This window comes from Aspergillus alliaceus, assembly GCF_009176365.1.
Source record: "Aspergillus alliaceus strain CBS 536.65 unplaced genomic scaffold BDW43scaffold_6, whole genome shotgun sequence".
Taxonomy (NCBI): Eukaryota; Fungi; Ascomycota; class Eurotiomycetes; order Eurotiales; family Aspergillaceae; genus Aspergillus; species Aspergillus alliaceus.
Window position 1 is genome coordinate 292924 of NW_022474689.1, and position 14275 is coordinate 307198.

The following is a 14275-nucleotide window of genomic DNA, read 5'->3' on the forward strand; positions in this document are numbered from 1 at the left end:
ACTAGGGGTGATCAAAGCCCTTAAGATCTGGTCATTGGGTTTAAGATTAAGTCTCCCTCCCCCTTCTATGTAGGGTTAGAGCGACGTCAAGCACGGGGGTGGAGCATTCTTCACCGAGTGATCTGGCGGTGTATCTTTCTTGTCCAAGTTACGATATAGCAATATGTCAGTGTTTCCATTAGGTGGTTTAGCTATTACCTAATAATATCACGCCTTTCTGGTGGAGCTGTAGCAACTGTGATATCGGAGACCGGGCTTTTAATCTAAATGATAGATAGGGCACGCTTTTCCTCGGCAGGGAAAGAAGCGTTGGCTGGGCGGTGCTTGTACCGAAGAAGCTTAGCTTGGGAGTGGAACTCAATTGAGTCTGAATATTGCGGAGGGTTGCAATTCAGGTTACATTTGTGGGCGAAAAAGTGGAGGAATAGGCAGAAAACTACGAAAAGTGGGTTTTAAGATCGAAGCCATTGGTTCTTTATTTCTGGTCGGCGATAGACAATTAGAATCAACAATATTCTGAATCATTGCCAATAATAATAAACAACGGCTTGTTGTTCATTATTGACGAGTCTTGGCATAGTTGGGCCAATGCAAACTAGACAAACAAATATCACGAAAAAGGTCGCCCAAAGAGGAGAAAGCTTGAAACATTCTCAAAAGCGACGTGAGCTTCGCCTAAATTGACTGCTTCATTACCTCTCTCGTATTCTCGCAGACCACTCGAAAATGCAGGCCCTTAGAAACATGCCCTGTCTGTTAGACCGGCGGTGATATCACAGTCATCATCGTCTTGGCCAAGGTATGTCTCATCCCTAATTAGAAAAACGGTTCCACATCCCCTGACGATCGTCTCTCGCCCAGCCTTCTGATAAGCCAGGACGGCCAATTTCTCCCTCACACCATGTAACTGTAAGTTCCTTTCCTGGTTGGATCCCACAGGGTCCATCCAATCAAGCGGCTTCACTCGAGAGGGTCCCGACGGACGTCCGATGCATTGATTGCTCAATGGTATGCATACAGCTGCCCATCGCTCCGACCCCAATAATCGATAAGAATCACGCGATGAGTCGTCGTCGAGTGGCGGAGATAAATACTCTCCGCATTCCTGCTTGAGCTCCTCTCCTTTCCCCCCTTCAGCAACCCTTGTCCGCCGTTGAGCCCAGGGGAGAGACAATTCACCATGTGGTCATCCCTCCTCAGCCGCCCAGCGCTCTCGCTGGCGGTGCTTTCACTGCTCAGCTCCTCTGCTGCAGGAGAGGTTTTCGAGAAGCTGTCTGCCGTACCAAAGGGTAATTATCGCCTGGTCCATGTTCCCGCCAAACATGAGTGCTAGTAGTGGTCGGTCACAATACTAATTCGTCGCTAGGCTGGCACTACTCGAACACCCCCAGTGGTGACACTCCCATTGCCCTGAAGATCGCGCTGCAGCAGCATGATGTCGCTGGCTTCGAAAAGGCCCTCCTGGAGATGTCCGATCCGGACCACCCGAGCTACGGCAAGCACTTCAAGACCCATGATGAGATGAAGCGCATGCTTCTCCCCACCGATACCGCCGTTGACGCCGTTCGCGAGTGGCTTGGGTCCGCCGGAATCTCCGACGTTGACCAGGATGCCGACTGGATCAACTTCCGCACCACAGTTGACAAGGCCAATGCGCTCTTGGATGCCGACTTTAAGTGGTATGTCAGCCAGGCGAAGCCCATCCGTCGCCTCAGAACACTGCAGTACTCCATCCCCGACTCGGTGGCTTCCCATGTCAATGTGATCCAACCTACCACCCGCTTTGGCAAGATTAGCCCCAACGGCGCTATCCTCCACAGTAAGCCTTCTCAGATCGATGAGACCGCCCTCACTTCGGCGATCCTTTCGAAGGACAGCTCGCACTGTGATAGCGTTATCACTCCCACCTGTCTGAAGGAGCTTTATAACATCGGTGACTACAAGCCCGATCCCCGCAAAGGAAGCAAGATCGCCTTCGCCAGCTATCTGGAGGAGTATGCACGGTATAGTGACTTGGCCAAGTTCGAGAAGAACATTGCTCCCTGGGCTAGTGGCTTGAACTTCTCTGTCACTCTGTACAACGGCGGTCTCAATGACCAGAACGCCGCGAGCGACAGTGGCGAGGCCAACTTGGACCTGCAGTATATTGTTGGTATCAGCGCCCCGTTGCCCGTCACCGAATTCAGCACTGGCGGCCGCGGTCCCCTTATTCCGGATCTGACCCAGCCGGATCCCAACAAGAGCAGCAACGAGCCGTACCTCGAGTTCTTCCAGAATGTTCTGAAGCTCAACGATAAGGACCTCCCCCAGGTCATCTCCACCTCCTACGGCGAGAACGAACAGGTATGGAACTAATCCAATTCTCACGCCTTGTGGGCACCTACTAACCCCGGTTTAGGAAATCCCTGAGAAGTACGCTCGCACCGTCTGCAACCTCATCGCCCAGCTCGGTAGCCGTGGTGTGTCCGTTCTCTTCTCGTCCGGTGACTCCGGTGTTGGCGCCGGTTGCATGACCAACGACGGCAAGAACACCACTCACTTCCCTCCCCAGTTCCCCGCCTCCTGCCCATGGGTCACCTCCGTTGGTGCCACCTACAAGACCAACCCTGAGGTTGCTGTCTACTTCTCTTCGGGCGGTTTCTCCGACTACTGGGGCCGCCCCGAGTGGCAGGATGAGGCCGTCAGCAGCTTCCTTGAGGCCAACGGTGACAAGTGGGACGGTCTGTACAACGCCTCCGGCCGTGCCTTCCCCGACGTCTCGGCCCAGGGTGTGAACTACGCTGTCTACGACAAGGGTGTGTTGGGCCAGTTCGACGGCACTTCCGCCTCCGCCCCAACCTTCAGCGGCATCGTGGCTCTTCTGAACGATGCCCGTCTCCGCGCTGGCAAGCCAACCCTCGGTTTCTTGAATCCCTGGCTTTACAAGGCTGGCCGTGACGGCCTGAACGACATCGTCCACGGAGGTAGCAAAGGCTGTGATGGCCACTCTCGCTTCGGCGGCGCCCCTGATGGCGGTCCTGTTATCCCCTTCGCTAGCTGGAACGCTACCAAGGGCTGGGATCCCGTCACTGGTCTCGGAACACCTGACTTTGGCAAGCTCGTTAAGCTTGCTGTGGGCAATTAAGTGATGGGGTGTATATTCTACAGATACCAATGATATATATGATGTACGTTACTTACAATTCGGCGTAGCATGTCATGTGTCAATATAATATGGGTTGAGTTGTAATATGTGTTGTTCTGTCGTTGGCGATGTTGTTGGCTTTTGTAGTCGGTCTGGCAATACAGCTCGTTAGCCCTGTCACCCTCGAAAACACTACTTGTGCTATATATATATATAAATAATGTACCCTCCTACAGGAATGGATATCCCATGAACCGAGCCAAACCCAAGTAAAATAAACAACCTCATACAATCATTCATATATATAGAATCCATAACTAAATGCGTAAGCATTAGCTACCAACCGACCTCATTAGTATATACAATCCCATTAGCTCATATCCACCATAACTTTGATTCATATCGATATCGCCCCAGGATACCCTTCCCTCCCATTAAACCTAGAAAACCAACAAAGCCCCAACAGCAACAGCTCCCATCTCCAACCGTGCCAAAGCCGTAATAGCAGGAGCAGCATTAGCGGACCCAGTTTCATCCCCACTCTGCCCAGAAGTAGCCCTTGAGGCAGTAGAAGTACCGGTAGAACTAGAACCAACACTATCCTTTGCACTAGGCGAACTACGTGTCGTAGAACCAGTCTCAGTGGCCGACGTCCTCCGATACCCATTACTCGAGGTGGAACTGGGACTCGAGCCGGAGCTATGATCATCATCAGAGGTCACCGTAGCCGTAGATTCCGCAGAGGTCCTAGTCCGCGTAGATCTCGTCGTTGACGTCGTCGTCGTCTCATCATTATCCGTCGAAGTGGCAGTCTGAGTATTAAACATGGTACTGTCGGCCGGCGAATGCACAGTCACCCGCGTCGCTTCACCAGTGCATCGTCTAGGTATTAACAGTTAATATCATCACCTCCTCATCCTTCAGACCACAAGGTCCCAAAATAGAAGAAGGAAAAAAAAAAAATAAAAGGCATATTTTTTAAATAAAACATACCCAATAAACCCATTACAACACCCCACAAATACATTTCCCTTGAACTGGCATCGTTCGGACAGATTACATCCAACTAGATCCATTCGACTCCCATTAGCAAAGATATCCCCATACCCAAAGCACATACATCACCAACACTCAATAAAAGAAGCGAAGGGAAAAGAATAACATACGTCCTCCATTATCATGCGCACAACAAATCGGCGCACAACCACCCCCACAACACTGCCCGAACAAACATTGCCCCCCATCCGCACAGGTCGCCCTCCTCTCCAGCCCGGCCTCTTCGATCGGCGTAAAGTCCTTGCGAGCGGGGATCGGGGCACGAACAGCCTCCACGCTCTCTTCACTGCCTTGCGCAGCGCAGAAAGTAGCCGTGGCTAGGAGAATAGAGAGCGTCTTAACGAGCAACATGGCTTGTCTTCTTTTGGTGGTATAATATAATGTAATATGGTATAATATGAAATCGTATCGTATACTAGAAAATAGAAAAGAATATAGCAAGGTACAAACCACAAGATCAAAATCAAAATCAAAATCCGCGATAAGTAAAAAGAGGGTATCAGGATATTTAAATCTTCAGCTTCATCACATTCACATTCCGCCGAGTTTTCTTCCTGTGGGCTTTCTGTTCTCGTATTCTATCTTGGCGCCGGCCCCATTGAGCCCCATATGGATTGGGCGAGTGAAGATCCTAATACGAATTGGGGAATTGTCGCGTTCGTTTAGTTTAGGGCTCGTGTTTACTTATTTACTCGGTGTCTGTGGGTTGTGGGTTGAGATGAGTAGATGGTGGTAGTTACTCCTACGTAGGCGTTCGTTCTTTGTTTGGTTAGTGTGTGGGGATTTGTGACTTGATTTGGTCTTGTTCCTAGTGTTCTTTGTTTGATTAGAGAAACGGGGATGGAGTTGTACATGTTTATTAGGTGGGCGTTATGACTTTTCTCTTTTTGAGAATGGAGTAGTAGGGCTGTGGTGGGGGTTGGGAAAACTTTGGGCTATGGCGGTGGTGATCCGGTATGGTATGATGTTTGGTCGTAGGGTCAGGGTTCGTGCCTTTTGTAGGCGAGATTGGGTGGGCGGCGTAAAGGTTTATTGATAGTTTGAGGGAGGCATGTCTTTGGATATGCTGGTCATGTAGTGCTATTGAAAATTATTGCATCCTCGAGACCCCGAAGGACATCCAGTGCATGCGACAATTGCTAATCAAGCGCCATGAAAGCCCTTTCAATAGTATGCCGAGCCCTAGTCAGTTGCAGAAGGCAGGACTCCATCTATGATGCAGACGACGTAATATCGAGATATATGATATATATATATATAGATCGTCCTGCATGGTCTTGTAGATCGTCCTTGCAGGGAGCTTGTATGGCCTGTGCTTGACCCATATTATGCCAGCCCTCACTAACTAAATTTGTCAAGATCCATCGTTTGTGGAGGCTACTGTATAGAACGCAGGGTGGATCTAGAAATCCAACTAGCTTAGTTGGATTATATTGGCTGGCCTCGAATAGGTTTAAGTAGAATCTTCATTGATTTATCGATTGAGCCAAATTGGTTCATATGTGGTTTGACAATGGGGGACGCATTCAGTATTTCCGCTCTATAGGTATCGGGACAGTTATATGATAAGCATATTTGTAATCTAACATGTTCACAGTATACGAGAAGACCTATATAACCCTTGAAACGCAACGTGACGTTGCCGCTGATATATATACCGATCCATCTATTCCTTCTTCGTTTCCGACTCAACCCCTCCGTCATTCTCCAGCCGTTGCGCAACAATCATCTGCGCAATGGCATCCTCTGTCTTCAAATAGGTGCGACTTCCTTGGATGAACCAGAACCCGACCGCCACCACGAGCATCACTCCAAAGACGGCGATCGCGTAATTCATATCACCTGCTGCCGGATTTGGCGAGCCAGGGAAGAAGAAGAATACCGTTGTGATGGCACAGTAGATGATACTGACCCAGTTCAAAGGCTTTCCCCATCGCCCAAGATTAAACTGGCCCGGTGGCAACTTATCCCGTCCGACGACGAGCAGAGCGGCAATGGGTAAACCATACGAGATGGTAAGGGCGATTGTGCTTACACTTAGAATAGCCTCGAGGACAGTGTTTGCAAAGAGATACAGAATGCCGACCAAGGCGATCAGAACGCCTTGGAACCAAAGTGACCGTGCGGGCACTTTCCACACTGGATCCACGTGGCTCAGGTAACCGCTCCAAGGTAATCCACCGTCTCGTGCAAATCCCCATGTCAGTCGAGACGCGGTCGTTAAGATGCTGATGCCCTGTCCAAGGCCGTTGAAGATAAACAATGCGATCAAGGTCGCGCCGCCTTTCAGGCCAATCGTCTCGAGCATTAGTTCGATGAACGGGAGTCCGCTGGGTGAATCAACCACCTTATCCACATTCTGGATACAAAACAGACAGACGAGCATGAAGATAAACCCAGTGACAGCGCCAAGTAGCACAGCCAACCAGATCACTCTGGGCGCATTCTTCCGGGGGGCAGGAATTTCTTCAACCATGTGAATGACCGCGTCGAAAGCTGTCAGCCCGTATGCGGCCTGGACTAGTCCCGTAAACCACACCACCCCGTCGCTCCAGCCGGTTTGGTTCATCCATTCGCCAAAGACGAAAGAGGCCGGCTGGAACGACAGATCCTCCTTCACTCCGACAGAGATAAGCAACGCTAGCGACAGGATGACGAACAACGCGGTGAACCAGACCCCGACGAAGTTATTGATCCAGGGGAGGATTTTCTCCTTCCTGCAGCCCACGACGTTGATCACGGTTAGGACAAGCACGCAGCCGATGTAGACGAGAAACTGCAGCCACCCAATGCTGGCGCCTCCCCACGAGGGGTTGAACATGACTTTCATGCCAAGAAGAAACTCAGTCATGAATGCGACCTGTGATGCGGTCAAAGTCCACCAGCCAAATGTGTTGATCCAGGCGCACATGTACGAAGCAAAGCGACCCAAGGGGGTTTCCCATAGTCGAAAGACCCAGTACGCCTGACCCAGCGCGGTCGGCATGCTACTGGCGAGCTCGCCAAGGGATACAGCGACACAGAGGTTACATGCTGTGACCAGAACGAGACCCCACAAAATGGTGATCGCACCACCGTTGGTCAAACCGCTGCTAAGATCCTGAGCGAATGTTGAATATGTTCCTAGAGAGTTGGTCAATAATTGTCCGCAACAGGATCAGGAGGCAAGAAAGATGGTCTTACCCAAGACGCAAAACGCCAAGGCTAACATGCTCCACAAATCGAATTTGCGAGTGAGGGCCTGGTCATGGCCCATGGCCGCGAGATCGTGAGCATCTTGGACACTTTGATCGACCGAGAACGGTTTAAGGGGCTGGGAGTTAGATTCCAGGTCCATACGGAGATTTATTCGCGTATGACACAGATGATGAGGGTTTCAGCCAAGAGGTGAACGAGTCAATTCAATGGGCAAGCGATGTACCCAAATTTCCATTTTCTGCGCGTACTTTTTTCTGGAGAGAATTCCAAGATGCTGACCCTCAGGGTTCATATATCAAAATGGCTGGCCTTGATAGACGGAGAGGGGAAGCAAGGACGGTCTGGCTGCTTTGACCCCGGACGTTTTCGGGCCCTCCACTTAGGGAAAAAAGTGGAAAATAGTCCAGATAATTATCAAGGAGAGTTTAATCAGTAGGATTGGTCATGGTTGGGATCATCGTCGGTCATTGATAGGCGAATTTTTTTTTTGATAAGTCGTAGTATTTGGGGTGACGTTGGGCCTTTTTTTTTTTTTTTTTTTATTACCGTACCGAAAGAAATTTGCGGGGGTTTTTTGTTTTTAGTGTTGACTGAACTCGGCAGGACATCCTAAGTGGGGATGGCGCTGTTTTGCCCTTCCCTTCAATGAGAACCATGAATCTCTCTATCACCGTTACATCTCCAATATCTCAGCGGGAATATTCCACGCCAATTGATCATGCCGGACAGTCCTATACTACGCCTATCTTATAGAATGCGCTTTTTTCTCTACGATTCATGCGTGTATGTCTGCACTGTACAGTACGGACATAGATAACAGACGAATGCCTCAGCCGTACCACGATAAGAGACCATGTCGAGAAAACTATCACTTCTCCAACAACTAAGCACCTCGCCACCTCCCAATTAGGAAAGTCTATGCGGGACTTGATAAGGCCAGATTGCCGATCTGTTGGCAATCTCCGCGATAACACAGAATCAATCGTGACTCGCTGGCTGGCTTCCCTGTCCCGTAAAGGCCGGAGATGGAAGGCTTCTCGTCCTCGTGGCTGGTCTGCACATGGTAATTGTGACGGGCTGGTCCAAGCAAGATCGGCATAGACTGGCCTCATCGTACATCAGTAGCCTACTTTAGGCTGAACCTTGATAATAGCCGACAGGAAGCGAATAATGGAAATGCGGGGAAGCTTCAGGCAACCAAAAATATCGTTTATCGATCCACCTAGCCTTCATGCCCAGGGTCTGGTCGTCCAGGATTATAAACACTTCCTGCAATTATTGGACAGGGCGTATGGGGTATAACCCACTATGTTCATGAATCCCAATAACGCACTTTCTTCGGCGAAGTCGATCGTCAGAATGACAGTTCCTCTATCCCCGATATCGTCTCCTCCTGCCCAAGGAGGAAAAGGATGAAAGGCGCTTCCACACAGAATTGATGCAGTGGTTGTCGCTCGGAATCCAACCGCCAACAATTACCAGTATGCTGACTAACGGGATGTTGAACTAACTATGTGGGCGTGATCAAGCCAAATACCTAGGGTGGATGGACAAAGATGACAAAGAACACCGAGATTCACGATAGCTTGTGCATCGTTCTCGAATTTTGCAAAAAGTCAATTGGGTCTTTTGCCCGAGCAAAGCCAATCGCTTTGTCTTTGTGTCTCAGGTTGCGACATGCTATGCAACAACGCCCTTATGTCCATTTCCGATACCATTATTTACCTAGTTCTTCACTTACTGCCCCTTTATCCACATCCTCCACAGACTCGCCTTGCTCAATCTGAGGTCTGATGTACGCATAAATGCGTATTGAGCAAATATGATACCCAATGGGTGATCTATTGTAGCTGGCTCCATCTTAGTCTTGAAACGCCACTATTGATATTCCCCTTGTTGCATACCTTCCTGCAGGCGCAGATTAGGCAATTACATGCGAAGCCGCTCCTAGAGAGTGGGAACCACATGGAGTACCGATTAAATTTACAGCTAAACTCTTCCAGGACCACTCTAGAACGTGATGCCTGAGCAAAACCTAGGCCACTGGTCTTGCTGCAGTATTAACCCTAATTCCGCGCAGCAGTCCGAGCTTGCTAGTGATAGTGGTTAATATGGACATATACTGTCATTAATTCCGCCCTTCCCGGTTCTTATCGTACAGTAGTTTAAGAGAATCACTGGGGGTAAATGCATAATTCTCCCAAGAGGGAAAGTTGACGCTAAATCCGACGCGTATCAGGGCCCAATGCATAATAAGGTTACCTGTCTTCTCCATACCTATCTCAAAGCTATAAGGTCCGTGTGAAAGATAGCTCTGACGCCAGAACACAATGCGTGAGCCTGTAATGAACCTCTAGGTGTCAACAGAGACCCCTGACAGCTGTTTCCCACAAACCCATATACTCTTCTGCACTTACGCCTCCGTTAACGCATTGGTGAGGAACAATACATTCAATTTGAACACTTACTCAACACATATTCAAATGCCTCCAGACAGTCCATCGTTTGTTCGGTCAAAGAGTGGATTAATCTACACTTTCGCACGAGACTTTGAACCATGTTTCTTCACAATGTACTTTGACCACGGGCAAAGACTACTCCACTATTATATTATAACATAATTGGATACCCAGGGCCATACACATGAATTCTACTGTCCACGAACACACCAACCAACCATAACGGCAATAACAGCTAAGTACAACATGCAACTTGAACCTGCACTCCGTTTCTGACGTATATACCTACTACATACCCCCATCCTCAACCCAAAGTATATATAAACACCAAACGTGCACCAACTACACCTCAAACAAACCCGATAATATATACAGCCCAACCCCCATCCCCGTGCCAAAACACCGCTATTCACCCCCCATCGAAAAGACAAAAAGAAGGACTCACAAACCTAAACCTCACCCTCCTTCTCCTTCTCCAATGTAAAATTTCGCCCATCTATCTTCTTCAGCTTCAAAGTCTCGATCTCAACACCGGGAACAGTCCGCACCTAGAGAAATAACAATCAATCACTTTACTTTGCCCACTATATAAAAAAAAAAGACTCACATTAACAGCAACAAGACTCCCCACTCCCGGAAGCGTCCCACTGGCATAGACGCTCGAACCGCAATTATTACAGAAATAATGGGGGACTTGTTTCGATCCGAAGCGGTAGGGCTATATAGAAATCAAATCAGATAAAGTCAAATTGATCAATACCGTACGACCCCCTTTTTTTTTTGTATTCACGGGAAGAAAGGAAAAGCGCACCTTAACAGTCTCCTCACTCGGGAAGTTGAAATCCTCTAATTTTGGGTAAACGAGTAGGTAGCCGTTGATCGTGCAGATGGAGCCTTGAAATTGAATGTATTATTCTCATTTCGGGTTCAGAATTATAATAAGTGATGAGTGGAAAAAAGCTACGGTATGGTGAACACCACATTATATTCTTTTCCTTTCCTTTTCTTTTCTTTATTTCCCTCTTTCTCTTTATTTTTATTTTTATTTTTCTTTTTCTTTGGTTTATTGCCGAAGGGTCGAATGGAATGGGTTAGGTAGGTGGTAACTTACAGTTACACTGGACGACCTCCTGGTCTTCTATCGGCGGCGAGAGGGAAAAGGAGTATTTGACTTGGCCGCAGTGGCAGTTCCCCGTGTAGGATTTGGTGGTCGGGGTATCGGTCATGATTGTGGTGTTTTTTGGGGGTGGTGATCTGAGAGGAATGATAGTTTGCTTATGAATGAGAGTTGCTTAAGAGATTTTTAAAGTGGGGGATTAGTTGTATAATTTATATCATGTGACTTCTATCTTCTATCTATTTGTTGTTATGTTGTCTTGTTGGGAGCGATTTAGATTTTTTTCTCGTGTCTAGAGTTGGCGCCAAGCCACTCAACGTGCTGGCTGATGTTGACCCTTCTTGTAGAGCCGCATCGTTGTAACCCTGAAGGGAAACGAGCTACTAATTGAAACTGGGTTTAGTTGTAAAATTAGAGGGAGCATTGGCCACCTTAGAGCTACGCCGGAGAGCTCGACGGGATTCCATATAAGGTTAATAAGATAGCTTGCCCGTAACTTCGGCTTTCCTAGAAAACACATACCTGGTTGTACTGTAGCTCTGGAAGAAAAAGTCTCTTATTCAGCTGGTGATGAGTAGCCCTTCCCTGGGGCGCCGCTACACCTCCTCCATTTGCATCCCCAAACAAAAACACGCTGATCGCGGAATGTACTGACCCTGATGTAGGACTAACAAGAGACCACGATGACAACATAAGTCGGTCAACCTTGGAGGAGGGTATATCATGAGGTCCCCATCTTGATCTACATTTTACGCTGTGGAGAGCCCGAGTACAATGGTCAAACGTAGTCCTCGATGCAAGGGGGCGGGACGACGCACGTTAACCGCCGGGGGAGCATGAGTCTAAATCGGGGGCTTATCGTTGTTCTTGCAGCCGCCAGCATAAAGCTGTGCATTGTAGACTTGTCATGCTTTTGGAACATGCATGGTTCGGCAGAGCTGTACATGCTCGCAGGATCGGAACACAAAACTGACGACCTGAACAAAAGGTTCCATTAACGTTCAAAACGCTCTCATGATCATCATTCCCTCCAAGTAGGATTCTTACCCCCCTGCGTTGCTGGTTCCACTTTTTGGACATTCCACATCCTTGCTTCCCGTCTCGGTGTGTCGATGTCCAAGCAGTTGCTTGATCAGTACCTCTTACCGTAGGTACTATTAATATGTGGTGCAACGCACCGGCATTTCACATGTGTGGTGCTAATATATCCCCGTTCTTTTTCTCCCCCTCATATCTATGAGCCGACTTTGCCAGTCTTCGACACCATAGTTCAAGATGACTGACACTGCAGACATTGGGAAGCAGGTTCCATACGAAGTTGAAAAACTATCCGATGAGAGCCTGGCTCTTGATGATGCCGTCCTCCACGCCCAGGGCCACCGGCCCGAACTCGCCCGGTCATTTTCCTGGGTGGGGGCTATTGGGTTGTCATTCAGGTTGGACTCGACAATCCCAGTCGGAAGAAGTCCCTTTGGCTGACTTTGGTAGTATTGCCAACTCATGGTTAGGTTATGGAGCAACATTCGGAACGCCCCTGGCGTACGGAGGTGGTCCGACCACGCTGTTTGGGGTCATGATCGCGGCAGTAGCGCAGTGGGTTGTCTTGCTTGGACTGGCAGAGTTGTGCTCTGCATTGCCTTCTTCCGGGGTTGGATTCATGTTGCGAAGACTTCAGTGTTTTGGATACGCTAACGGATTCCAGGGCCAATACCATTTCACCTATATTCTTGCTCCGTTCCGTTTCAAGAAGTTCGCCGCATATACGGTCGGTATCACCAATGTCATCGCCTGGTGGGTGAGTGCAGCTTCGGGGATCATCTATACAGGGATCTCGGCATTTGGCATAGCGGTGTTCTGGTACCCCGATTTCCAGCACGAGCGGTGGCAGATATATTTGTGCTATGTGCTGGTCGTCATCCTGACCGGTAAGCCGCCGTGACTATACGATATGGAGCTTGGAACTAACCAAATAGTGGTTCCTGTGTTTGCCGTGCCTCAGAAACGCTACGACTACCTGACTAAAACCACGTTTACCTTGTCCATCACCGGTTTACTCTTGATCTTGATCGCGGTGCTTGTCACGGGAAGGGGTCGTTACCACCCCGAAACACTCACAACGTACCAAGGGACCAGCGGATGGTCACCAGCTCCGGCATGGTTATTAAGTATTACCATGGGACAATACTGCTATGCAGCGATCGGAGCGGTAACACATATCGCGGAGGAAATGCCACGACCGGGTCGAAGAATCCCTCTTGTGATGTATGATTGATTGCAAATTCAAATAGCATGCTGCTAATGACTTATAGCAATCTCGGTGTCCTCGTCGGTGTTTTGACCGCCGTGCCATGGATCACGGTCATGCTTTGCGGGATCCAGGACATAGACGCAGTTCACAATGCCTTTATCCCGAGCATGGAGATCTATTACCAGGCCACTGGAAGCAAGGTAGCCGCTACAGCACTACAATCTTTCATGACATTCCTGTATTACAGTAAGTTTATGCACCGCACCACCAGAGCACAATACTGACCAATCAGCCTGCGGACCAAGCCAATGGATAACCTCCAGTCGAATTGCGTGGGCATTCTCCAGAGATGTAAGCCCGTGCCTTGACAAACCGGCCCAATGATAGTGCTTACCGAAGGATAGAACGGTCTTCCTTTCTCGCACTATTGGAATTACATTGACCCAAAGTTCAATATCCCCGTGCGCACCACGTTCCTCTCGGTTTCGTTCTGTCTCCTATATGGCCTCGTCTACATTGCCAGTACAACCGCTTTCAACTGCATCGTGAACATGTCAATACTGTTCCTGAACATCAGTTTCACCGTACCCCAGGCCATCTTGGTTACAGGAGGACGGGACAAGCTTCCCGCCCGATCCTTCAATCTCGGTAGATGGGGATATGCCGTCAACATCTTCTCGGTATTATGGTTAGTCTTCAGCGGGGTATTGTTTTGTTTCCCGACAAAGCTCCCAACATCAGCTGGCTCCATGAACTAGTAAGTTCCCGAGAATAATACTCGTTTGAACCTCCCCCGCTCCCCTGGATGGATACTGACGTGGTTGCAGTGGGTCGGCCGTGTTAGTGGGTGTATACTTCCTCATCATGATATTGTGGCTGGAGCGGAAAAACAAATTCACGGGACCGAAGATCAACTGGGAGGCTTTGAACATGAGCAACAAACTGGCATAGGCGGCCAAGACAGCTTCAGGATTGCTTCGCTGGCAGGTAAAGGCGAAGTTTTTTTTTTTTTTCCCGATAATTGACGGATGACTACCGTTTTGGTAACTGCGATGGGGAAGATGGAGCCTGCT

General features: G+C 48.9%; 6 protein-coding genes across 6 annotated transcripts; 2 read left to right on the forward strand and 4 right to left on the reverse strand.

Moving 5' to 3' along the window:
• Positions 1 to 701: 701 nt before the first annotated feature.
• On the forward strand, positions 702 to 3205 carry BDW43DRAFT_264794 (S53 family peptidase). Its single transcript, XM_032040708.1, has 4 exons — positions 702 to 799; positions 862 to 1289; positions 1367 to 2343; positions 2399 to 3205. The coding sequence occupies exons 2-4, from the start codon at positions 1181 to 1183 to the stop codon at positions 3122 to 3124; spliced, it is 1812 nt and encodes a 603-aa protein (XP_031904009.1). The 5' UTR covers positions 702 to 799; positions 862 to 1180; the 3' UTR covers positions 3125 to 3205.
• A 195-nt stretch (positions 3206 to 3400) lies between these two features.
• BDW43DRAFT_264796 (putative GPI anchored protein) lies at positions 3401 to 4673 on the reverse strand. The gene is made up of 3 exons (XM_032040709.1): positions 4291 to 4673; positions 4118 to 4190; positions 3401 to 4006 (listed from the first exon to the last, which is right to left on the reverse strand). Exons 1-3 carry the CDS (start codon positions 4529 to 4531, stop codon positions 3565 to 3567), a joined length of 756 nt encoding a protein of 251 aa, XP_031904010.1. The 5' UTR covers positions 4532 to 4673; the 3' UTR covers positions 3401 to 3564.
• Positions 4674 to 5715: 1042 nt separating this feature from the next.
• BDW43DRAFT_201930 (putative amino acid permease family protein) lies at positions 5716 to 7893 on the reverse strand. The gene is made up of 2 exons (XM_032039147.1): positions 7364 to 7893; positions 5716 to 7303 (listed from the first exon to the last, which is right to left on the reverse strand). The coding sequence occupies exons 1-2, from the start codon at positions 7515 to 7517 to the stop codon at positions 5847 to 5849; spliced, it is 1611 nt and encodes a 536-aa protein (XP_031904011.1). The 5' UTR covers positions 7518 to 7893; the 3' UTR covers positions 5716 to 5846.
• Positions 7894 to 10004: 2111 nt separating this feature from the next.
• On the reverse strand, positions 10005 to 11107 carry BDW43DRAFT_264799 (GFA family protein). Its single transcript, XM_032040710.1, has 4 exons — positions 10949 to 11107; positions 10649 to 10731; positions 10445 to 10555; positions 10005 to 10385 (listed from the first exon to the last, which is right to left on the reverse strand). The coding sequence occupies exons 1-4, from the start codon at positions 11061 to 11063 to the stop codon at positions 10287 to 10289; spliced, it is 408 nt and encodes a 135-aa protein (XP_031904012.1). The 5' UTR covers positions 11064 to 11107; the 3' UTR covers positions 10005 to 10286.
• Positions 11108 to 11374: 267 nt separating this feature from the next.
• Positions 11375 to 12162, reverse strand: BDW43DRAFT_264800 (uncharacterized protein). Its single transcript, XM_032040711.1, has one exon. It carries the CDS (start codon positions 12032 to 12034, stop codon positions 11810 to 11812), a length of 225 nt encoding a protein of 74 aa, XP_031904013.1. The 5' UTR covers positions 12035 to 12162; the 3' UTR covers positions 11375 to 11809.
• Positions 12163 to 12229: 67 nt separating this feature from the next.
• BDW43DRAFT_297562 (amino acid/polyamine transporter I) lies at positions 12230 to 14153 on the forward strand (the record flags this gene model as incomplete). Its single annotated transcript, XM_032044409.1, has 8 exons — positions 12230 to 12364; positions 12411 to 12602; positions 12657 to 12879; positions 12928 to 13216; positions 13264 to 13448; positions 13495 to 13553; positions 13607 to 13959; positions 14030 to 14153. 8 exons carry the CDS (start codon positions 12230 to 12232, stop codon positions 14151 to 14153), a joined length of 1560 nt encoding a protein of 519 aa, XP_031904014.1.
• Positions 14154 to 14275: the final 122 nt, after the last annotated feature.